Below are 24,013 nucleotides of genomic sequence, written 5' to 3' on the forward strand. Positions count from 1 at the left end.
TATGTGATGTGCCCATTCCCACCACCAATACTGACTGATTTTAGCCGTTTCCTCAACCCCAACCCCATCTGGCCATCACCCTCCAAAAAGCAGTAACATGTCATCAGCTAAAGAAACCATTAAAAGTGAGCATCAAACAATGAGTCATTCCCAATGAATGCTTTGGTTATTCAAAAGTATGGACAGAAAACATTCTTCACACAAAGGAAAGGTTGGAATCTACTTAATTCCCAACGTACATGATTTTCCAAGTTTCCAGAATTTTGATTTAAAAGGAACCCATTTGCCATCTTTAACCAACACGTTCAGTAACTATTATCACAGAACATGAACCATCCCTTTTATAGAACACCTAAACAAACCATTTCAAAACAAAAACATAACTAGTTGCCTACTACATTTTACCATGACATCTCCCCACATATCATTATCCTAGCGTTATAACACTTACCGTTCCAATGAAATTCACTTGGTCATCTCAGCAACAATAAGAACAAGAAAATCAAAGATCGACTTGCACTTCTGAAAAAGCTTCAAGGAATTAAGAAACTTGAGCAATATAATGGTGAAAAGTTTTCAAATCCAAATCTCCAGAAGTTAAACAAACAACCAATGGCATAAACATATTTCTTTCTTATATTTATCCATTTTTTTTTGGTTGTTCCTTCATCTTCACTTGTTTTAGTTGTAACACCCATATTATCCAATCTTGACGACGATGATGATGTCGAGAATGATAATAAAAGTTTTATCGATTGTGTAGAGCTCATTCACGTTAATCTCTATAAACCTAAAGAATGTTAAAACTAAGAAACACAAAAGCTAAATCGAGATAAATTTTGAAACAATGAAAACAGAAACCAAAAACAGAAATGCTAACAAATCAAAACCTAAAATCTATGTCGATTTGATTATATATTGCCTGAAATCGACCAAGTCGTTCCAGATTTGGAAATATGAATTGATTTTTGATTATTTAGCTTGAAACATAACAGATTTGAAAGAATATGAATCGATCTCGACTGTAACCTTTTCTTTCTCTCTTTCTGCTGCTCCAAAACTAAAAAAATAAACGGAAAATGGGTCATTTTTTAGGTCAGAGCCCAGAAGTATAGTATCCACGGCCCAGTCACGCTAATTTAGTTTCCAACTCTTTTTTGTGTCCTGAAAGTGAGAGGTATTACTCGTACAAATTTGTACTCCCCTGGATTTCAGGCAATATTTGTTTAACTAATCTTACGAAATTGGTGATCAAAACCTTCTAAGCATACTCATTACCTGAACTAATTAAGCCTACAAAACAAGAACTATCTAAAAGCATGAAACAAAAACAATGTCAACAATATGGAACTCTTTCTGGTGTTTCCGATGTACCACTATCTATCAAGTTTATAAGACATTAGAGAAAACTAAGTTCATGTATTCGCCAAAACCTGTAATGTTTGTGAGCTTGAAAAATAATATCAGTTCTGTTATAATGGTAACCTTCTCATGAAATTGGAATCGGAATACACTGGTTCAAATTTCAAGACCAAAACGATAAAAGAAAGATAGAGTTTAAACTGTCCTTGATTTCACATTAAACAAAAGCAACTCTTATTAATACTTCCATAATGTTTTCTATAATTGAGGTCAAATTAACAATAAAATCATATTTTCTGTTCACCGCAACCCCAAATTCTTAAAGATTGGTTATCGTGGAGTTTGCAAATTCTTACAAATTGGTTATTGTTGGAGCCTATCTACAACATTTTTTTTGCAATCTCTCTGACATAGAATTAGCATAACCTTTATCACCCTCTTAAAGAGTTTCAGAGTAATCTTTTTTTGCTGCACAAATAAAATTAGCTGATGTCATATCTAATTCATAATCTATATTTAGCAACTCTACTTATGGAAAGAACCAATCTGAATTTTCGGAAAAGAAAAATACAATTGAACTCTATCTGCTTTCTTCTAGATACAGTTGTAGCTTCTACCAACCAAACCATCAAATAAACAAGAACAGGCATGAAACATCCAAACATTCTCAGGAAGACCTTAAAAATTCGCAGAAAAGTGCTAATTCGTAAGTGAAGTAAGGGCTGCAGAAAGATTGCGTCAGATTCTTTTCTTTTTTTTTCTTTGATGAAGCACAATCCATAGTACAAAACAGCGTTACAACACCAGACTACTGGAATCTCCATAACCTGATGAACTTGTTGTTGTGTGTCGTAACAACTTTCTTCATCCCAACTGCTAAACATGTAACTGGAGGTCGTAAATCTTTTGGTATTCTATCAATATCAGTAGTAACATCTCCCGACAACTTTCTAGCTACCATCTTTTCAATAAAAGCACCTCTGTTGTTATTGGAGGAACTGGATGAGGAAGAGGAAGATGCTCTCCCCATGAACATACCTTTTTTGTCCATTACATAGCTCGAAGTAATTTCACCTGTACCCTGATTCAGAATGCGCAACACACCATCTATTCCCCCAACAACTAGAGACGAAGTGTCATTTCGCAGGTGCTGAATAGAATAGATGACATTCGGACTGATTTTCTTCTCCCACAGAGGTTTCATGGTTCTCAAATCCCAACAATATGCATGTCCTGAAGTTGATCCAGCAAACACTGAATATGAACCTGGGTTATAACACAAGCTCTTTGTCCCTGCAGGACCAGCAGACCTCAAGGTCCCCGCAACTTGATCTGATGACAAATCTGCTACTCTGATACTGCCAAGGGAGGAGCCACTTACGACCAGTTGATCATCAGTTAACGCCATACACGTAATTGGTCCATTATGCATCTTAATAATGCGAGAACAGTTCCTGCTATACATATCAAACACACGAGCCGTCCCATCTCCGCATCCAACAACTGCCTCGGGATCTATATAGCGCATACAAAAACCCCTTGTTATGCCAGCGTGTTCCTGACTCATACTTCTTTTCCCACTATGCCTCCTCCAAATGCATATCCGAGTTCCAACAAGACCAACAATTTTGCTCTCATCAAAATCAAAATCAGCTAACTCCAATTTTGGTAAAGAGTACTCTTCCAAACATTTGAAACTATCCAAAGACCATATGCGCATAACCTTATCTTCTAAACCCGTTAGAACCAAACCCATCTTCATTCGGAATTGATCGATCCCAACAGAGTGACAACCATTCCACTGGTTAACAACAACAGACTCATTCTGTAAGCACAACTTGTGCTGCTTCATTGCAATTTCTTCTAAATACTTATTCACTGTTGATTCTGACACAGTACCAACAACACTAGAAAGCCCTAAAGCATCTACTTTGTGCTTCCAATATGCAAGAGTCAGTAAATGAGATGAATGTATGGTATCATGCCAGGATTTGCAAACTATAGAGCTTCGAACCAGATCGAATTGGTCAAGATATGATAAAATATGACAGACAATATCTGAAGTAAAGTACTGATTGATGATAGTTCTAGTAGGCGGTCTTGACGAGAATGGTGGTGATAAATTTGCCCTAGTTTTCTTCCTCTTATGATTTTGTATTTCCATTGCAATAGTTTCAATTGAACAACCAAATAAACCCCAAAATCAAAAAAAAAAACCTAGATTCCTAAGCAACAAAACCAACAGAATTACCAGCTTCCCCTATATCTAATTCTCAACAATCTTAGAGACAAGAAAACCCATACCTGAAATAATTTCTCAAGGATGGAAGCAGAAGAACCTTCTAATTTCTTGATTTTCAAAGGAAATTGAACCAATAGCTCTACGAAATTGAACAAAATCTTCCGAATCGGGCAATTAAATCGATGAGATGTCTCAAATCTTACTGAAAAAAATCTCACTGAACTCTCTGGGGTTTTCTTGATTGAAATTTACAGGGTTTGATTAATGCTGGGAGCGACTGGCTCTAAGGGCTGCAGTCTGATTTTTCTAGATGAAATTTATTTATAGAGGCCACTGTCCTATTTATAAATTACCAAAAATGTTTGAATCTGTACCTATTGCTTCATATTGTGCACCCAATATGATGAATCCACGCCTACAATGTGTGCACATTAAACTTTTTTTGGAATTTTAAGAAAACTTGACATTTTTAGTAAATAGCTTCGTGTAGGGTACACTTTCAGGCATTGACCTCCAACGAGGCTATTTCTTCTGCCTTGTCTATACTAGAAGGATCCTATAGTTGCTCCATTTAAGGTATTGGCACAACAAAATTGTTAATAGGGTAACATATTGTTGGGAGGGTACTAAGTTTCATAAAAAATAAAAAAAATATTTTGTTTGTCTTTTTTTTTTTGATAAATTAAGGACAAATTTTATAAAAAGAGTTACCGTCACCTAAAGGATGACAGAAAGTATCAAAAGTACAAGAAGATTCGATACATTAACTGCCAACAACAGCAATCCAATTGGTAATAAGAGAACTCAAAGAAAAGCCTTCAAAAAAAAAATTTGTTTATCTTATATAGGGTTTGGTACCTTCCACTGTTATCCGGTATCTACATTGGTACAATAATTACGTTGCATAAAAAATTAGTTGCATCTTGTAAGGATTAGAACGGCGTGTTCGGTTTAAGGAAAAAACCCATGACAACATTCATGACTCTGTGGATTGTGTGTAATGTAAAATGAGTGGACGAGAACATGTATTTTGTAGTTAAGTCATGTCTCTTATGGAAGAAAATAAAATCAATGCATGCTCTGTCTCTCTTCTGTTAAATGTGTCAACTTTCTCTCTTCTCTTTCAAGTGTAAAATCACAAATAAGAATTTGTGAAGGAGGGAACGAAGATTCATCTTCAACAAAGTTGCATTCTTTCTGAGACATCGATAAGATTTTATAGATTAACACGATGCAACCAGGTATATGAGATATTGGCGGAAACTAAGTAACTCTAATAATATCAAGTATAAAAACCAGTTGGTTGGTGCCAAATAGTCCCACATCGCCAAAAGCAACAAAGGTGGTGTGGTTAATAATCTTCGGACAAGTTTATTCTTGCAAGCTGGTTTTTAAGGTTAGTTAGTATATTGGATTTCTAACAGTTGATCTGGTACTTCCATACTCCCTCCATCCAATCCAACCTAGAAAATAGGGTAAGGAAGGGTAATGCTATTTGAAACACTTATTTAGGTGTAACCCTCCATCCAACCTAGAAAATGAACACTCATTTAGGTGCAACGCACTCTTGAAACGAATTCACATGTATGTAAAATTTGCGAATATCCAAAGATTATGTTACATGATTTGAATCTTTTTTCCTTAGCTCTTGTTTCTCAATCAAATAAAATATGAAAATGTACAATATGAAAATCTTGAAACAAATTCACAGGTATATGTGAGCAGTCATCTTTTGTTTTATCAGTTAAGAAAATAAATCAACGAAACAAACTTAAAAAGAAGAGCACCTCAATCCAATAAATACATCAAATACATAAAAAATGGTATTGAAACCACAAAAATGAAGAACCCCTGCTAATTTTGGGTTACACAATATTATTCATGATGGAACTAGTAATACTCCCTGCATTTCCATGGCATCTCAAAGAACGCTAGCATCTTAGTCAGTGTTTAATTCCGCCAAAAGAAATCTCAAGGAACACTAGTATAGTGTTTAATTCCGCTACAATAAAACTTTTATGTCTCTTGGGAAAAGTTAATTATGGCATGTTGTTATAAAAGTATCAATTCCATTTATTTATGTCTCTTGGGTATCACTTATACTAATAATGACACTAAGAAAGTATTTTTCATGTATTATGTGTTTTATCTGGCATTATCGGCGACGCCTTCTCAAGAAACCTCATAGGATAAGTTCCATCCAAAGTTCTAAAACTAAAATTACAAAGATAGCCAAAGCTTTTGTAATTTTTCAATAACCTAGGAAGCATTCGTTCTCCATTAATACCCAATATGTAGTCTTCTAATACTGACGATGTGTATGGTTTGAGCATCTTTGCTCGCCATCGGAAAGGATTCTTGAGCCCATCTATATGTATATCGCGTATAAATATGATAAAAGTGTCACAGCGGCCTATACAGGAAAGAGATCTCTTCTTAGTGATTGAGGATGGCGGTATAACCTTTTTCACAACCAAAGATTTGCTTGATGGGAGTTGCATCTTCGAAAAAATACAACCATAAAGAACATAACCAGTATTGCTTTCGGCATCATGTTGTTTCGCACGAGACTTCTTGTTCCCATTCCAGGAAGAAACACAAAAAGAAAGGTTAAATCGCACACCAACCTTACACAGACACGATGCGTATTAAAAAATAAAGTTAGTAAAATTAAAATAACCCAATTCGTAACTAACACCAGTTTAAAAGTAAAGTAGCTGAATTAAAGATTATTGAAACTAAAAAGCTAATGAAATTGTACAAGATGAGAGAAAATTAAAAAGACTATTATCCAGTCTCAACTATTCCAATGACAAAGTTGAGATAACGTCAAGCAGATTAAAGGAATGAGCAATCAAAATACCACAAAGCAAACATTAAACAGTAAGAGCAGATTTCTATTCTTGCCTAGAAACTAAAAGATTGATACAGAGTTGAAGTTGAACGTTAACATGATTTTGAACAAAAAAGAAAAAACAGAAAAGAAAACCAGAATTATACATCAACATAAGCGGATCTCGCCAATTTTTCCCTAATTTTTCTTCTTCTCAATTTTTTTGCATAATCACAAAGGAAAATTAATGTATCCCGATATCCCCAAGATCAGATTATCATCTAATCAGATTTCCTTAAAGAGCCAGAAAATCTGATACTCATCATTATCATCTTATGCACACAAAAAAAAACAAAAATCTTCATTATCATGCGTAACTCCATCATTGCCTAAACATAGCTATGTGTGGTTGATGAGCTTGAATCATCATCAGCTTCAACCGCATCAATATCTATCCCACAATTTTTGTATTGGGTTTTTATCAAAAATACGGTGAACAGAGGAACTGTGTTTTTCAGGGAAGAAATAATTGACTTTTCGATGATACTTCTCAAAACAATAGATGAAGGTGAGGATTAGTTTTATTATATTTTATAAATGAAGGACCTAGTTCTAATATCAATTGTTTGCCAGCTGTTCATTTCAAGGAAAGACAAACTCAACTTCATCCAGCCCGTATATAAGAAAATTGAACGGTGATCAACCTGCTTACCTTGAAGTCCCGCTGCGCGGGACAACGCTGCTCTATTTATTATTTATTTTGCACTCGTTGCGCACTTCTTTACTTTGGTTCTTATTAATTTTTGCACTGATAAGCAATCCATTGGGAACAGTTTCAATTATTCTGTAAATTTATCTAACAAAAAGAATTCCAAAATATACTTGAACACATCATTTATCGCCATTCGGAAATGTACATGACAGTGACACATATAGGTGATTGTTTTAATCGATTGTATGTAGGAGTGTAAATTGGGCCGGGCTAGCACGTTTACGGCACATCACACCACGTTTATATTTGAACACAGCACGGCACAGCACGTGACCGGCACAGCACGGGCACAACACGTTTGTTTAATGTGCTGTGCTGTGCCCGATAAATAGGCACATCAGCACGACACAGCACACGGCACGTGTAAGCACGCGACACAACACAACACGGTTAAAAGCACAGCACAACATGACACAACACGGGTAAAAACACAGCACGTGTAAAACACGCGAAAAGCACGTGAAGCACGGCCTACTAGTCAAACCTCTTATTATTTAACGGTCCATTACCTATAAGTCTATAACCAAACCACGTGCATAGCTAGAAGTACTAACACGTAGCTAGTTTCAATACTCCCGTTATCATGTCGTTACCTAGACACGACCTATGTTTGCAAACACTGTATGACTGGCAACAAAACTAGTATTATAAGCGAAAAGAAAATTTTGAGTTCTCATTTCTCTTTCTCACAAACCCTTGGGAAGAAACAAACCAGGCAGCCGCTGGTAAATCTTCTAACAAATCTAACCTAATGTCTTTATCTTTACTCTCTGATAGCACTCTTTCTCTTTATAAGCTATGGAATCTGGTGCTGGTGAATCTACTAACCCGTTGAGTACTATAGATTTAGATATGCTTGAGGCCAACCGGGAAGTCCCTGCTGGTCAGGAGAATGCACCTTCCTCTCTTCCTAAAACAAGAAAAAGAACTTCCGAAGTTTGGGCTCATTTTGAAACTAAAGAGGTTATGTTTAAGGGAAACTTGGTATTAAGGGATGTATGCAAACACTGTATGACTGGCTACAAAACTAGTAATGAACCTGGGATTAATAGCGGGACTGGTCACTTAACTAGACATTTAGCGAAGTGTTTTCCCTTACACTTAGATGAAAATGATCCTAAGCAAGCTAAAATCACATTAGGTAGTGCAGGGGTAGGTAATTTTACTTATATTCAAAGTAGAATGAGAGAAGGATTAGCTGATTTCATTGTAAATTCCGAGAAACCCTTAGCTCTAGCTGAAGATGAGGATTTTGAGGAGTTTATTCAACTTTATCTTCAACCTGCTTATAAAAAAGTTAGTAGAAATACATCTAGAACTGATATTGTGAAGAAATTTGATGGAAGGAAAAACCTTTTGATTGCTGAATTTGCTTCACATGCTACTGGTATATCTTTTACTTCGGATATGTGGACAGGATGTAATGGATCTCCTTATATTTGTGTTACATCTCATTATATTGATGCTAAATCTTGGATGCTAATCAAAAAGGTAATTGCTTTTCGTACTATTCCTTATCCTCATACCGGTCGCCATATTCATGAAGTTATCTTAAATATTTTTAAAGAGTATGGTGTTGAAAGTAAATTTTTCAGTCTTGGTTTGGATAATGCTGCTGCGAATGTTAGTGCTATTGACTGTTTTTAGCGTTCTGTTGTGCCTCCATATCATTCATTTGATAGTTTATGATGCTATTAAGGTGATTGACGAAACTGATAACTTGGACTTTATTAGAAAAATTAGAAGTGCAAGAATTTAAGAAGTCTTGCCAAAATTTTGCTCTTAAACCTAGATCATTTGGATTAGATGTGCATAATAGATGGAACTCTACTTACATGATGTTGAAAGCAATTGAAGGTTATGAAACCGTAATATTGGATGCCCTTATTGATTCTGACTATGAACTGGACATGATTGACTTTGACAATTGTAAGGTGTTTACCAAGTTTTTAGGTGTATTTTATACAGCTACTAAGAAGTTATCTGGAGTTTACTATTCCACCACTTGCATTGCTTTGAATCAATTGTATAACATTGCAGTATCATTTAAACAATGTAGGGATAATAGGCTTTATGGCAGAGTTATTAAGTTGATGGAAGAAAAATATCTGAAATATTGGGAGGCTATTCCACCTCTATTTATCTCGGCGTCTGTTATGGATCCAAGGAAGAAAATTATTGGAACAGTTGTACTCATAGAAGGAATTGCTAATGCCTTTGAGAGAGAACCTCTTGATAGTTTTGCATCTGTGCATCAAATGCTTTTGAAACTGTTTAATCATTATTCCAGTACTCATGGTAGTAATGTGCAAACTACTGTGGCCCAATCTCAATCCGATTTTGGTGAACTAGATCCATCAGAAAGATTGTTATCAACTTTTTCTACCGCTGTTTCAAGTGGCACATCTAATACCAATTCAATTTCTGAACTTGTTAGGTATTTAGAGTTGGATGTCACTGTTTTCCTTGGAAGTAAGGAATTGGGGAGTAATTTTGATATTTTGCAATTTTGGAATACTCATGGAAATAGTTTTCCAATTTTGCAGATTATGGCTCGTGATTTACTGACTCCTCCTGCATTAACAGTGGCTTCGGAGTCTTGTTTTAGTTTGAGTGGGAGAATTTTGAGCAAAAAAAGGAGCCGACTTGCCCCTGATATTTTGGATGCTCTAGTGTGCTCAAAGGATTTGAATGACGCTCGGAAGAGAAGACAGGAGTTTAATAATGAATATGAGGAAGTCTTCTCAACGTTCGATGGTTAAATTGTCACTGGAAGGTATGTAAAGATAGTATCCTCTTGTTTTGTTTTAGTTCTTGCAACTGTTACCCCTTTTTAAGATACACTAGCTTAAAGCAACAAACACTTTGTAGAGTACTGGAATTGGGCAAATGTGAACAATTCTTTCCATCAACATTATAAATCATTGTTCACTTTATTTTGTGATTAAATTCATTCTAAATGTTCCTTCACAGGTGATTCCACTTTTTGGTCATGGATCTCGCCGAGCCATGAAAGCTTACAAATACTTTCTGTGCTGCTGATTAGCTATGCTTGGAATGTGCAGTTATGTAAAGCTATATTTTGGATGCAGTTAGTTTGTAAAGCTATATTTTGGATGTACATTTATCAGATGTTTTCTCTTACCCCACAACTACAAGGTTTTGTTCAGTCTGGTGAAATGGCATATTTCGGATGTATAGAGCTTGTTCTCTGCTGAATATTTGCTTCTTTTTTTTCTGTTTAGTTAATGGGGTATACCCCATTTCCTTTTTAACTTGTAAGCTGGACTGGTGGTTCACCAATCAGACTTGTGGGTTGCCTATGTTTTTTATCTTAATATATATAATCTTTTTGATATATTACTTATAGCACGTGTGCCGACACAGCACAGCACGGCACAACACGTGAATAAAATGGGCTGTGTCCGTAGGCTATGTTGTGCCGAGCTTTTGACTAATAAAGCACAGCCCAGCACAGCACGTTTAAATTGTTGGCACAGCCCAGCACATCACGTAGCACACCAAGCACGTGACTTTGTGGGCTGTGCTGTGCCGGGCCGGCACGTTTTACACCTCTAATTGTACGTATAGAAGTATGATTTTATAGTGCAACATTTCCAGAGCTGTGTGAATATATATTGTTTCACAGCTCTACCGAGAATAGTCTCTACGGCGCCATAAGTGGAAACCCATCTACTCTTCTTGTCTTGACTCTTGAGCGGTGGTTGCTGCACATGTCGTACCTACTTACTCCTTTTTGTGTGTGATTTTAGGTCCTACCTCCTCTACATGACACAAATCAATTTTGAGATTAGTTCTTCATTTGGCGGGCAATTAAGATCAATTAATGTCTTTTTTGGTAAGCTTATCTATATTAGGAACTTTTTCTTGTGCAATAAATTAACAAGCTGAAACGTCCAAGGACCAGTCATGCTATGTGATCCCTTTGAAATAACATGCCACCTTCAAAGGGAAAAGGGACCAGCATCAACAATGGTGGGTTAGGATGTACTACCATATCTACGATGTGGATGGCACTTCATTTGGTAAATAACTAAAAGCTCGCATACGCTCCACTGTATCGGGGAAGCGGTTAATATGTTGTCTTATATGAATCTTTGTACTCTCCTCCTCGTAACTGGTATTTCTAATTGGAAGTGTTGTTCAATATATTGAAAATCCGTTTTCATTTTGTAGTTGTGAAAGACACAGCCAAGAACAAGTGTATGAGTACTTAAGAAAGTCAACAGTTAGTCACATTGTCACTAGCCTTTTTTTGTATCAAGGACAATTCTAATTGATCTCGAATGTAACTTACAACATTAACAAAACTGATAGTTGTTGAATTTGGATTTTCGTGGGAGTCTCATTTCCACTTGGTCACATTTAGGTTCGTTTTTGTAAATGGAAGGTTTGGAGTCGGATCTATTTAGAGAAGAAAAGTTATATCGACATTCCCTTTCGTTTACTTTGGAAATCCTATGCCTCAACCCTCAACAAGTATATTATGAAAAAAAAATTGCAACAAACTCGAGTTTTAGGATTCATGAAGTGGTATTCATGTATCATGCATGTGTTTAACTAACCTCACGAATGTGGTGATATTGCAATCATCATCAAGCTAGAAAACAAGAAGAACCCAAGGGAAAAAATGTCTTGCCGAGGGAAAACCTTTTATTGATGTTATGGATGTATTCTGTAATGTGTGCGAATCAAGTTTGTGAGATTTTAGAGAAAACAAAATAAAAACGATTAATAACCTGTCTTCAATTCTAAAAGTTTATGAAATAATATTGTTTGGTCCTCTCTCAATTTTTACTATAGGATACAATCTCTTCATGTATAGTCGATGGTAGTTGTATAATGTGACAAAAGGATTTCTGGAAGACCTGCGTGGGTTCTATAGAAGAAGCACAGTACAGATTTTCTTGAAAAGGATTATATTCTAAATCAGATGGACTCCTGGATACTTAAGTTTTGAGTCGAGAATATTGTGTATCATCCGAGCTAAGGCAACCTGTTTATTAGGTTCTTCTCCCCCTCTACATTCAATTTGGATTCTACTTTCTCGTATTCTTTGTTTTCTAATGTCGTTTGCAACATTATAGACTTTGCAAATTGTTTTACCTCTAGTCATCATAATATTAAGAAATATTTAGTGCTGGATTCTGTATTTTTCTAGCAAAGACAAATACAAAATAAATTTGATGACAGCATCATAATATTAATTAATATCATTTATGGAACGACTGAAAATGTGCATTGACACATAGAGGTGACTATTTACTCCTAGGAATCAGAATACGATTCTATGGATGGAGTTTTTGCTTGCGCAGCCGTTGTTAGAGACAATACGGGTTACTATCACGGTGCTGGTACTATGCTGGGAAGATCATGCTCAGTTATATTTGCAGAAGCTACTGGCTTTCAGCTAGATGTTGACTTAGCATTATGGTTGAATTTGAACAACATATTAATAGAAGGAGATAGTCGTAAAGAGATTAAAAGGAGAACTGCGGAAAATCGCATGGAGAATATGGAGTCTTAAGAATGATATTACCCACAAGATAGCCGCCCTAAACAATAGTGGTGTTTGCAGCTTTGTCCCGCAACCAGCAAATAAAGTTGCACATTCGTTGGCAACGTATGCTTTCACTCACAACGTCCAACACAAGTGGACCAGTTCAAGCATTCCGGCTAGGATTGTTTCTCACTTTGTAAACAACAGTTAATTATGTTTCTCTTATTTACATGCTCTATACAAAAAAAAAAAAAAAAAAAAGCATTTCCAAACCACTTTTGGTGGTACACCTTAAATAATGTAGTAGAGGTGTCTGATTCTAACACTATGATTGGTGTCGTGCAGGGTTAAGATAACAGATCGGTTGTTTTCATGTGTCCATATTTAGATCTCGAGTAATAAAACCCAAAACCGCATAACACCTGGAACCAAAATGGCACTGAAACAGAAACATTGGCAACTACTGATGGAATAAAAGTTAAAATTTCATTGATAAATGTTCTTCCACGTCATACCCTAAACACACAGTTTTGGACTCTATACTTACCTCCATTAATTCCTCTTGACTGGTTGTTGTTACCTACTCCATTTTTCCTTTTGGCCCATTTCCTAACCACAAAATTACACCTACTTTTGTTAACACCAATAGATTGGGTTAATGTCCATAATAAGAACTCTTCAACCTAATTTGACCTCTCAATTGACAATTAGGAACGAGCTACTTAACCGGTAGATTCCTCTACCGACTAATTAACCAAAAATGAACTTAGCATAGGGAAAAAAAACTCCCAACTTTTTACTTTTTTAAAGCCATTCATAATGACATGTACATGTACATGTAATTTAGGTGGAAGAGAGGTCGGTCTTTATGGGAAAAGGGACCAGTTACATCTGATTCCTTAATACAAGACTAGCAATTAAGAGCTTCTATGAAACCTCATTCAAAACCCTTCACAATTCACTTAAGTCTCATTTTATTCCAAACCAGATCTGAGATATTGTGAGAGAAATGGCTCCCATGGCACAGCTTTCCGAAATCCAGGTGGAACAATTTGTGTTTCCACCAACAATGACACCACCAAGCTCAACGGAATCGCTCTTTCTTGGCGGTGCAGGTTTAAATCAACCAATTACTCTTGTTTTATTTTTCATTAAACATTTTTGTGCGAGTTCTAATTTTAAGTTTTCATGGATGGGGTGGTGGAACAGGTGTGAGGGGATTGCAGATCCAAGGTAGGTTCATCAAATTTACAGCAATTGGAGTTTATCTAGCTGAAGAGGCTATTCCTTCCCTGTCTCCTAAATGGAAATCCAAATCTCCAGAAGAGTTGACCGATGATGTTGAGTTCTTCATGGATATTGTTACAGGTAATTATTAAACATTCAATACCCAAGCTGATGTGAATTCATAAGGCTTCCATGAATTTGTAATTTTCAGTTCAGGTTGTTGTGGTAAGAACATGTCAACACCGAATAACAGCCTATTTCTTCTGAATTCCATAGAAAGCAAAGTTACCCGTGAAAAATTGAGTTGTATTCAGGTTCACATGAGCTTTGTGGATAATCTGGATGGATTGATTGTTACTTGATGACAGGTCCTTTCGAGAAATTTGTGAAAATCACGATGATCTTGCCTTTGACTGGTGATCAGTATGCCGAGAAGGTGACGGAGAACTGTATTCAATACTTGAAATCAAAAGATATGTACACAGATGCAGAAGCAAAGGCAGTGGAACGGTTCATCGAGATTTTCAAGAATGAAATGTTTCCACCTGCCTCGTCTATTCTGTTCACCATGTCCCCGACCGGAAGTTTAACGGTTCGTGAAATATAAGAATGTTTTCTTATTATGATGCAGAGAGTAGTTTAGTTATGATGATAATCTTTTTCTCATGTTCAATTTATTTAGGTTGGATTCTCAAAAGACACTTCCATTCCTGAAGCTAGAAATGCTGTTATAGAGAACAAGGCATTGTCAGAGTCGATTCTTGAATCGATCATTGGCAAGAATGGTGTTTCTCCTGCAGCCAAGCAAAGTCTTGCAGAGCGCATTTCTGAACTGCTCAAGGGATATGAAAACAAACCTGATGAATCTGCTGCAGCAAAAAATGAGGAAGAGACCACAAAAGCATAGAGGGGGGGAGAGGGAGGGGGAGAGATTGAGTGTGTTCACTTTGCTTCGTACTTACTGTCCGGTGTGCTGGTCATATGAATAAAGAATCTTCTTTCCTCGTCCATGTATATTGTTCCCGTTAAACAAACTCAAAATCTTAAACATGTGACGAAAATTTACATAAAAATACCTAATACCCTTGGCAAGAAAGAACAAGCCATTCATTATTCAAGGGGCAAAAAACTACAGAATGAGAAAAAGTCTAGTTTACAATTGAGGGACACAATAAGCAAACAATACAGAAAAACAAAATAGTAAAACAAATTTGTTGAAAGTGAATGTGTCCAAAGACGTTTACAATACTTTACATGCGTATGGCAGGTCGTTTGTCAGTGTTGCGGAATCACAGGTCTACTCTCAATTGACTTGTACTGAAGAACAAAGTTATCCTGAAAACCAAAACAACCCATTACTTTCAAAAGATGCTGATTTAAAATACCCCCGTTATATATAAATTGAAAGAAGAGATTAGGACGGGTGTGTTAGAATATCCAGACCTTGCGAACTGTTTCCCATGTGGTTGAATCGAAACAATGGTAGGAACCTCTCTCATAGGTTTCTGTCTTTGCCAGCGGTTCCAAATTTGGCATTCTGAAAAACCATATCCGTAGATCTCTGTGGAAGAACCAGCCCCTGTTATACCTACAACACAAAATCAAATGTCAGTTCAATTCCCACTTTTAACTTATCAAGATACCAAAATCTGGGTGGAATAACTCAGTAACATATGGCACCACAATTCTTGCGAAACAAATGAATTAAATGACATTCTTGTATAATGCAAAAAATCGACAACAACACAGGACAGCCCATAAAGTATACAGCAAATTGATTCTTTCTGCATAAAATCTGAATGAAATGACGAGGTATGAACAGAAGCATAAAGTTCAAGGAAGAAACATACAATTCGTTGGCCGCATACAACTGCGCCTCATCTCTTGGCATGCTGTGAAAAATAAACCACAAACTGATCAGGATCACCCTAGCATCGAAAGATAGAATGGCCAATAGAAGCAAAATTATATCAATGACAAAGAAATGCGAAAAAGATGGTAACCTGTAGAAGATATAAAACAGAGTCTCCAACTGGAACTTTTTGAAATATGATTGCTGTACAACCAATAACAGAGGTTAGAATCTGTAAGGAGGCTGCCAAGGATGAGGAGGACTTCGATGTGATAAGGTTTTTATGGAGCCTCCATATGTATGTTATCAGATAGATTTGAACACGCATGAGGAGATGGATAATGAAAGTTGAACCATCTGACAGCACTCGCGTAGTGGCTCCATGCAGACCATATACACATGAAAAAAGAAAAGGAGCTCAATGAAACTATGAACCGTCAAGGCGACTCACTTGTAGCACAGGTGGTTGTTTTGCATAATAGCACTCAGGTACTGTATACTCAGGGTCCCCCTTTGCAGGTTCATCAGACCATGGAGAACCAAATGTTTTGTGCAAGTTTTCTACTGCATTCAAATTGAGACCTAGACTTGTCAAATCAATGCCGAGGTAAAGAGATGATACGGGTTTATCACTAATCCGTATGACACTTAATAATCCAAGCAGCCCGTATTGGTCAGGAGAAGCTTGAGAAACATGTGTTGATTTCATGTTGCGGTCTCTATATAGTCGGCTTGCAGATGGCATCTGCGATAGACGGAACTGAGATTGATTTTGCTGTTGCTGTTGAAAATTCTGAAGAAGCTGGTCATATGATCCTACTCCAGATACCGAATTTGAGGAGTTTCTTAATCCCATGCTTGGTTGTCCACTAGACTGAACCTAGTGAGAGGAGAAAGTGAGAAACAATGTTAACTAAAAATTACCCTTTCACAAATGGAACTGCGTGTTACTTCAGAAGCACTACAAAATAAACCACAACACACCTGTGAGTGATATGGTGAATGAGAAGATGGGAAAAGATCAGAGCCATGTAACTGAAGATCTTGATTGTTAGAGGGTGTGTAAGAAAGCCCACCGCTACTTACTGATGAAGCATGCTGTTGTTGGGTTCGTGATGATGGATACGATTCTGAGAAACTGAATCCCCCAGATCTCCCCATCTATTTGAATTATGTAAACCATATTTTAAAACAAATGCATGGAGATACCCAGAAAAAGAAAAAAGAAAACTTAAGAATCATGACTCACAGGGAAGTGCTGAGATTGCATCATTGATCCCGAACTATCGTGAAATTGTTCTTTCTGATGCAAATCCATACCATAATCAGCATTTCCACCTGCAAAATAATTATAAAGGTGGGAGCAACTGTTTTAACAAATATAAGAGGCAAATAAGTTTCAAGTGTCTTCTTTAGTGGTAAATGAGTCATCAAAGTTTAGTTTCATGAAGCAACTAAACTTACCTTTAAATCCAGGCAACGCTGGAAAATCTTCATTTTGAATGCTAAATTCTTGATTTTGTTGGACAACTGAACTAACAGCAGCACCTAGCTTTCGCATCGAACCTGCAGCTCTGTGGGTCATTTTAACATCCAAAATCAAAAGTAAACAATAAACATAAAACTTTTGATGGAAAAGCCTTAAGACTCCACAAACCTTGTCCTTGAGGCCCTCCTGCAGAACTAGGACGTCCATTCAACTGAGGGAAATCATTCATCATGTCAAACGGGGAATTTTCATTTGAATTCATATCACTTAACATTCCCGTCGGCCTAAAGTTATTCCCTCCTTGGATCTGGTTTTGAGATAGTTGCCCACCAGCTGAAGGATAAGAGTTTCCGAGCATGGACATAACCTGCGGGGTTGCTGAATCCACACAGTGTTACTTATGCGTACAAACATGACGAAGGAACAATAAGAAGAGAATAGAATCCATCTTTCGCTGAATCAAGATTCATAGAAAACAAAAGAATAGGAGGTAGGCTGATCTACTGGCAACGAGACCTTAAATTTTGTGGTCGAACGAAGCTGCAGTTCCAAATTCATGATATCCGTAAAATATTATGTATATGCTACGGATAAGATTAGTACCTTGTTGAAGCATACCTCCCATATATCTGTTGGGTCCTTGTGCAGCCAAATTTCCAGAACCAGTATTCACAGTCATATTGAGGCGAGATGCAAGCCCAGAAACAGACATTCCGCCGGAACTGATATTCCGTCCATTGTTACCTCCAATAGAGATATTTCCCATTGAGCTAGTCATTCGAGCACCTGCATTACCCAAAATTGGAGATACCAATCCTGGAACAGCAATTCGGTTACCAACCGCAGAGGAGGTTGGATTCCAGAATGGAACCACTAACACCGATTATACTACCACTAAATGCAAGGTTTCCTACAATATTTATACCTCCTCTATTAGGGATCCCCGGATGTCCTTGTGAGCCACCATGAGATATCTGCAAACCAGGCTGTAGGTTACGAACGAGAAGATACATAACAGCACAAATCACATATTTGATATTTCATAAATTGCTAATTTGCACTATACTACCTGTGAGAGACCAACTGGAATATTATTAGAAGGATATCGTCCGCTGGAGAGGCTCCCAATAGGCTGTTGCATACCACTAGAAGGAGCACCATTTCCTGCTGCACTTCTAGCTGTAAGAGTGCTTGACATGTTCTGAACACTGAAGTTCCCATTCATATTTTGCATTCCTTGCATTGTACCTGTTAACAAGACCTTTTAATGTCAGATTTAAACTAACATATTTGTAAACTTACACAACATGATATTAACAAACTCGTAGGCTTCCAAACCAGAATGATTATAAATGGGAGAAGGTGCAGCAGATTGGCCAGCAAAAGACGTTGCAAATGGCCGTGATGTGGACTCCGGAAGGTTTGAATTTGATCCGCTAAGCGATGACTATACAAGAGGTGTGCAAAAAAAAAAATCAAAAAAAAAAAGTATATACACTGTACAAAATAGCCAAACATGTATCATACCATCATGAACAAGATTAACTAAGGAACCTCTCTCAATAGTAAACTGAACCGATAAACTGAGAATAACACATATTCCAAACAAAATATCTAACACTACTACTTAACAATAAATGAAAGGGAAAGGAACTTACATTAAGTATGCCAGACATTGCTACTGTATATCAAAACTCTCCCCAAATCATCAGATAATCTTCTTCCTCAGTGGTTAGATGAGGCCTGAACCTAGTTACTTGTTTCCAAAAATTTCACTGTAAATTCAATCTCAAATCTGGAAATAAAAACAATGAGACCATACGTTAATTAATATCCAGCAAATTCACCAGTGCAACTTCTCTCTAATTCATTCATTTCCAAACAAAAACATTCAAAGTAAATTTAGGGTTTTACTTACTTTCTGATTGGCGTCAATTCCACTATTCACTAACAAACTATATCAATTACTAACCTGCAAAAGAAAAGAAGAAAAAAAACGAAAATTATGACAAAGATTAGAAGTTGAAAACCCCTATTAATCATCAAACACAGAAACAAAACTCGAACCCAAAAACCAACTCAATTGAACTTGAAAACAAAAAATCACAACGCTGATCAGCACAACACAATTAAGCTTCTGATAAACTAAGAATTAGCAGGAACATAATCATTCAGAAACTCCAAAAAATAATCATAGAAATGGATTTTCGACAGATTTTTGTAAAACCTCTAAGAAACCCTAAGCAAGGATACAAATTAGATGAATAATTCAGAAATCGAAAAATTATGGAATGGAATTGGAGTGGTTTAGTAGGAGGGATTGAATTATAAGTACCTGAATCTTGTTAATTGAGGGGAAATTATAGTATAAAATTAGGGTTCGGATTAGAGAGAGAGAAAATTGAGAAGTCTTCGTTTTAAATTGTGTTTGTTTTTTTATTGGGGAATTTTGGGGAAGAAAATCTTTCGACAGTGAGGGGTTGATAGAGTGTAACTGGTTTTATTGTGAGGTTTATGCGCGACATAATAGATGTACACGTGGGATTTTGAAGTTAGATTGTGATCTGATATAGTCCTCCTTTTTTTTTTTTTTGATGCACTGATATTGTCCTTCTTCGCCACAATAATGACGAGCGAAAATGATAAAAAAAACACCCCCCAAGTTGCTAACCAGTTTGCTCATAGGGGCCGGGGGTGACTTGTCATCGGTGATTACTTGAACATTGTATAAGAAAACCAATTGACACGGTGGAATTTGGTCGGCAAATTCATGGATGACCGGTGGAAAACTTGAGCGGAATGTATGTTCATGAATTTGTCTCTCAGATTGGTGCAACTCGGCCGATCTTTGTTTTTGAGGCAATTACATGGGCAAAATTCGCAGGAACAAAGATTCATATTAATTTGAAACGTCCACTTCCCCGGGAAATTGCTTTCCCACTGCCAAATAACAGAGGTTATAAGGTTACAATCAAGTATGAAAGGCTCCCAAAGTTCTGCATTTTTTTTGGGTTTATTGGTCATCTGATGAAAAACTGCCCCAAAATAAATGATTATAAGGATTTCATTTTTCAAAACCACCTGGAACATCTACACCAACAAGCAATGGAAATGATTAAGCCAGTGTATCATCCCTCAATAAAAGTTTCTGCAAAAATACAAGTTAATGAAGTTCTAAATTTCAAGGATATTTATATTGTTGGTGAATCCCCGGCACCAGAACCAAGAGAGAATACCTTCTTTACTAGAAATCAGAATTATTGCAATTCAGCATCTGCAATGGGAGAAACTTTTTCCACCTCAGAGCATAGTTACGAAAGAACGGACTTGGTCATAGGATATCAGAAGCAGTATAGGGTTAGATCTGAAGTTGTTGATCCTGATGCGGCATCTTGTTCTAGGAGGGTATCACCTCATTTGGAGGAATTTCAGGCAGAAGAAAATCGTAAGCATATGCTGCAGTCTAGAGGAAAATAGATTATGCAGGATAACAGTGTACCTGTGGCAAGGACTTTAAACATCTCCAATGCCATTAGACTTGCAGAACATGATCAAATTGTGATTGAGAGCCCAATATGTCTTAATCATATAGTAATATATGCAAAGAACCGTAACTCAGTGGGAACGATTAATGTGCTTACTAAATACCAGTCACAAACTAACCCTGAACCCAAGGGCTGGAAAATGCAAGCAAGATCTCAAGGGCAGTCTTCTTCGATCCGTATAGAAGATAATGTTGGTGTTCAGAGCTCCAAACGAGGACAAGATGAAGAGTATATCAGGAGGAATTCACCGAAACCAAAAATTCAAAGAAAAATTTCTTCAAAAGGCTGAACTGCAGATGGTAAGGCGGTTAACCCTCAAATGCCGCAAGATAAATGTTGATTTTCAGTTGGAATTTTTAGGGATTGAGGAATAACCCAACAATTCGAACACTGCATTCTTTCCTCAGAGGTGCTAGTCCTTCTATAGTATTTCTTTCAGAAACAAAAATGACAGAATGTTTATCTAATCCGAGGGTTAGTCAGTTTGGTTTTGAAAACTATTATATTGTTTCATCAAGGGGCAGAAGTGGTGGTCTTTGGTTGTTATGGAAAGAAGAGATAAATATTGAAATTATATCAAAATCTTTTAATCTTCATAATTATGGTCCAAGAGAACCTTGGCACTTATTTTGTATCAACGGACCTTCCATTACTAACCAAAGAGCTAGATTTTGGTCTTCATTAACACACTATGTGCAGAACTTTCAAGGATGCAATGCATTCATTGGTGACTTCAATGCTATCATTTCTGGTGAAGAAAAGTTTGGAGGTTTACCGGTCCTTAATTCCAATATTTCTTACTTCCATAACTTCATTCAACAAAATCATCTCTTGGATCTGGGGTTTTCAGGTCCCGCCTATACATAGAGTAATGGTAGGGCCTATGAAGGATTAATTCATCAAAGGTTGGACCGTGTCTTAGCCAATCCAGAATGGTACCTGGGTTTTCACTCTGCTGCCATTTTACATCTTCCAAGATTATCTAGCGATCATGCTCCCATATTGTTGAATACGTCTAGAAATCTCCCAAGATCTCCACCAAATTACAAGTTCGAAGCCTACTGGGTTTCTCATCCTGAATTTTTAGAAAAGGTTGGACAATGTTGGTCTCAAGATGAGAATGAAGATATTCAATCGAAACTGAGGAAGCTGGGTGGTTTTCTTACTGATTAGAGAGGAAAGAGAATAGGTTGTGTCCAGCATAAGATCAATATCCTAAAGTCTAAACTTCTTAGAATACAATCTAAGAGACCGACTCCGACAACAATTAATGAGGAAAAGCTAATAACTGCTTAACTTAATGAATACTTAATCATGAAAGCAACATATTGGGACCAAAGGATGAAACAAAATTGGGATAAAGATGGAGATCGAAATACCAGACACTTCCATCTATCTGTTCAGCGTAGAAAAAGAAAGAATAATATCAGTCATTTGAAGAATGATGATAATGCTTGGCTTACAGATCATAGTGAAATTGCAAGGGTTATGGTACAACATTTTAAGACTTTATTTCTGGAAGAAAACAATGCTCAACAACAACCATTTAATCTACAGAGTTTATATCCCTCATTGGAAGTTGATAACATGGAAATTGCTAGGATACCAACCCAAGAAGAAGTATGGTCTGCACTTGTAAAAATGGGTTCGTTTACTTCCCCTGGACCTGATGGTTATTCTCCAGTTTTTTATAAAAAAAGTGTTGGTCAATAGTATGTGATGATGTTGTCAATTCAATTGAAAATATCTTTCAGTATCATGAGTTTCTAGATCTTTTAAATCATACTCATATTACATTAATTCCTAAAATGAAGAATCCAGAATCTGCTGCAGATTATCCTCTGATATCATTATGCAATGTCTTGTATAATATTGTGGAAAAAATCTTATCGGTAAGGATCAAACCATACCTAGACAATTTCATAAGTTGGTCTCAAAATGCATTTATGCCCGGGAGGCAAATATTGGACAATATCATTGCAGCAAAGGAATTATTACACTCGATGAATGCTTCATACGCTGAAAATGGCCATTTTGCGCTGAAAGTGGACATGGCAAAGGCGTACGATAGAGTAAACTGGGTTTTTTTAGGGGATATGCTTCAGTTAATGGGAATTCAAGGTACTGCACATTCTCTCATAATGAATTGTGTAACAACTGCAACCTTTGCAATTAATTTAAATGGTGCTCATCAAGGTTTTTTAAAAGTGAAAGAGGGATCAGACAAGGATGCGCTCTTTCACCTACTTTCTTCGTTATATGCTCGCAAGGTCTTTCAATTCTTACGCACCAACATGAACAACAAGGATTATTTCAGGGCTATAAGTTAAATAGATGGGCTCCAACAATTAGTCATCTAATGTTTGCAGATGATTTGTTCTTCTTTGGTGAACGTTCAAGGGTTAATATCAACAATCTGAAGAAAATCCTTGAAGAATATGCTTCTCTATCGGGCCAGAAAATAAACTACAACAAGTCATCTATTCACTTTAGCAGAGGAATAGCAGATATAAGAAAACAAACTTCAATTATGGATCTTGGGGTCAAAGAAATGAGTGAGGAAGAAAAATATTTAGGTATTTACCCACTTAAATCTGATTATAGAATTGGTAGTTATGATTTCTTGAAGGACAAATTTAATTCCAGATATTCTGGATGGGGACAGCATTGCACTAATCATGCAGGTAGAACTGTTTTATGCAAATCCACTCTAACTGCTATCCCTGTTTACTTCATGGAAATCTGCTTATTACCTAAAGGAGTAACTGATTACATTGATAAGGTGATTAGAAGTTTCTGGTGGGGGCATACTGCTGATGAAAGGAAAATGCACTTTTTCAAGTGGGAAAAGCCTGAACTTTTAAAAGAATTTGGAGGACTGGGAATCCGTAATTCATAGATGATAAATAAGACATTAATATGTAAGTTGGTCTGGAGATTTTTGGAGGAAGAGGATGCAATGTGGGTTCAACTTCTTACTGCTAAGTATTTGAAGGACTCAAGCTTTTGGTCTGCGGTTTCAAATCCAAAATTCTCAGCTGTGTGGAACAGTATGTTAGAGGTGAGACCTATTTTAGAGAACAAGATATTCTGGCAAATATCTAATGGAAGAAAAGTCAAAACTTGGGAAGATCCGTGGATACCAAATTTACTAGGAAATATAATCCCGA

The 24,013-nt window shown here is 36.6% G+C and overlaps 4 protein-coding genes and 1 non-coding gene across 7 annotated transcripts; 3 read left to right on the top strand and 2 right to left on the bottom strand.

Moving 5' to 3' along the window:
• Positions 1-1,913: 1,913 nt before the first annotated feature.
• On the bottom strand, positions 1,914-3,901 carry LOC113321448 (F-box/WD-40 repeat-containing protein At3g52030-like). The gene has a single exon (XM_026569357.1). The coding sequence runs from the start codon at positions 3,524-3,526 to the stop codon at positions 2,171-2,173; it is 1,356 nt and encodes a 451-aa protein (XP_026425142.1). The 5' UTR covers positions 3,527-3,901; the 3' UTR covers positions 1,914-2,170.
• Positions 3,902-13,585: 9,684 nt separating this feature from the next.
• LOC113321401 (chalcone--flavonone isomerase-like) lies at positions 13,586-14,965 on the top strand. Its single transcript, XM_026569309.1, has 4 exons — positions 13,586-13,845; positions 13,940-14,098; positions 14,326-14,549; positions 14,640-14,965. The coding sequence occupies exons 1-4, from the start codon at positions 13,740-13,742 to the stop codon at positions 14,862-14,864; spliced, it is 714 nt and encodes a 237-aa protein (XP_026425094.1). The 5' UTR covers positions 13,586-13,739; the 3' UTR covers positions 14,865-14,965.
• An 11-nt stretch (positions 14,966-14,976) lies between these two features.
• Positions 14,977-19,762, bottom strand: LOC113321400 (probable NOT transcription complex subunit VIP2). 3 transcript variants are annotated; one of them, XM_026569308.1, is made up of 16 exons: positions 19,634-19,762; positions 19,217-19,270; positions 18,957-19,093; positions 18,637-18,745; positions 18,368-18,546; positions 18,224-18,272; positions 17,917-18,114; positions 17,467-17,676; positions 17,274-17,375; positions 17,059-17,147; positions 16,794-16,970; positions 16,261-16,689; positions 15,961-16,013; positions 15,808-15,849; positions 15,401-15,545; positions 14,977-15,292 (listed from the first exon to the last, which is right to left on the bottom strand). In XM_026569308.1, the coding sequence occupies exons 3-16, from the start codon at positions 18,972-18,974 to the stop codon at positions 15,233-15,235; spliced, it is 1,860 nt and encodes a 619-aa protein (XP_026425093.1). In that variant the 5' UTR covers positions 18,975-19,093; positions 19,217-19,270; positions 19,634-19,762; the 3' UTR covers positions 14,977-15,232. The 3 variants fall into 3 exon arrangements, with proteins under 3 accessions (XP_026425093.1, XP_026425092.1, XP_026425091.1); XM_026569307.1 differs by having other exon boundaries at positions 16,261-16,683; positions 17,902-18,114; XM_026569306.1 differs by having other exon boundaries at positions 17,902-18,114.
• Positions 18,637-18,717, top strand: LOC113325632. Its single transcript, XR_003348088.1, has one exon. It is a non-coding gene; the product is annotated as a small nucleolar RNA snoR35 (small nucleolar RNA).
• Positions 19,763-22,651: 2,889 nt separating the features above from the next.
• Positions 22,652-23,742, top strand: LOC113322317. Its single transcript, XM_026570387.1, has 2 exons — positions 22,652-22,964; positions 23,213-23,742. The coding sequence occupies exons 1-2, from the start codon at positions 22,652-22,654 to the stop codon at positions 23,740-23,742; spliced, it is 843 nt and encodes a 280-aa protein (XP_026426172.1).
• Positions 23,743-24,013: the final 271 nt, after the last annotated feature.

This window comes from Papaver somniferum, chromosome 11, assembly GCF_003573695.1.
Source record: "Papaver somniferum cultivar HN1 chromosome 11, ASM357369v1, whole genome shotgun sequence".
Lineage (NCBI taxonomy): Eukaryota > Viridiplantae > Streptophyta > Magnoliopsida > Ranunculales > Papaveraceae > Papaver > Papaver somniferum.

Coding starts and splice junctions, on each gene's coding strand:
- LOC113322317 (XM_026570387.1), top strand. CDS start 22,652: ATGAAGAATCCAGAATCTGCTGCAGATTATCCTCTGATATCATTATGC. Junction 22,965..23,212: donor TCAGTTAATGGGAATTCAAG/GTACTGCACATT, acceptor TAATGTTTGCAG/ATGATTTGTTCTTCTTTGGT.
- LOC113321400 (XM_026569306.1), bottom strand. Junction 17,677..17,901: donor GGGAGGTATGCTTCAACAAG/GTACTAATCTTA, acceptor GTGTGGATTCAG/CAACCCCGCAGGTTATGTCC. Junction 15,850..15,960: donor CTGTTTTATATCTTCTACAG/GTTACCATCTTT, acceptor TATTTTTCACAG/CATGCCAAGAGATGAGGCGC.
- LOC113321401 (XM_026569309.1), top strand. CDS start 13,740: ATGGCTCCCATGGCACAGCTTTCCGAAATCCAGGTGGAACAATTTGTG. Junction 13,846..13,939: donor GCTCTTTCTTGGCGGTGCAG/GTTTAAATCAAC, acceptor GTGGTGGAACAG/GTGTGAGGGGATTGCAGATC. Junction 14,550..14,639: donor CCCCGACCGGAAGTTTAACG/GTTCGTGAAATA, acceptor CAATTTATTTAG/GTTGGATTCTCAAAAGACAC.
- LOC113321448 (XM_026569357.1), bottom strand. CDS start 3,526: ATGGAAATACAAAATCATAAGAGGAAGAAAACTAGGGCAAATTTATCA.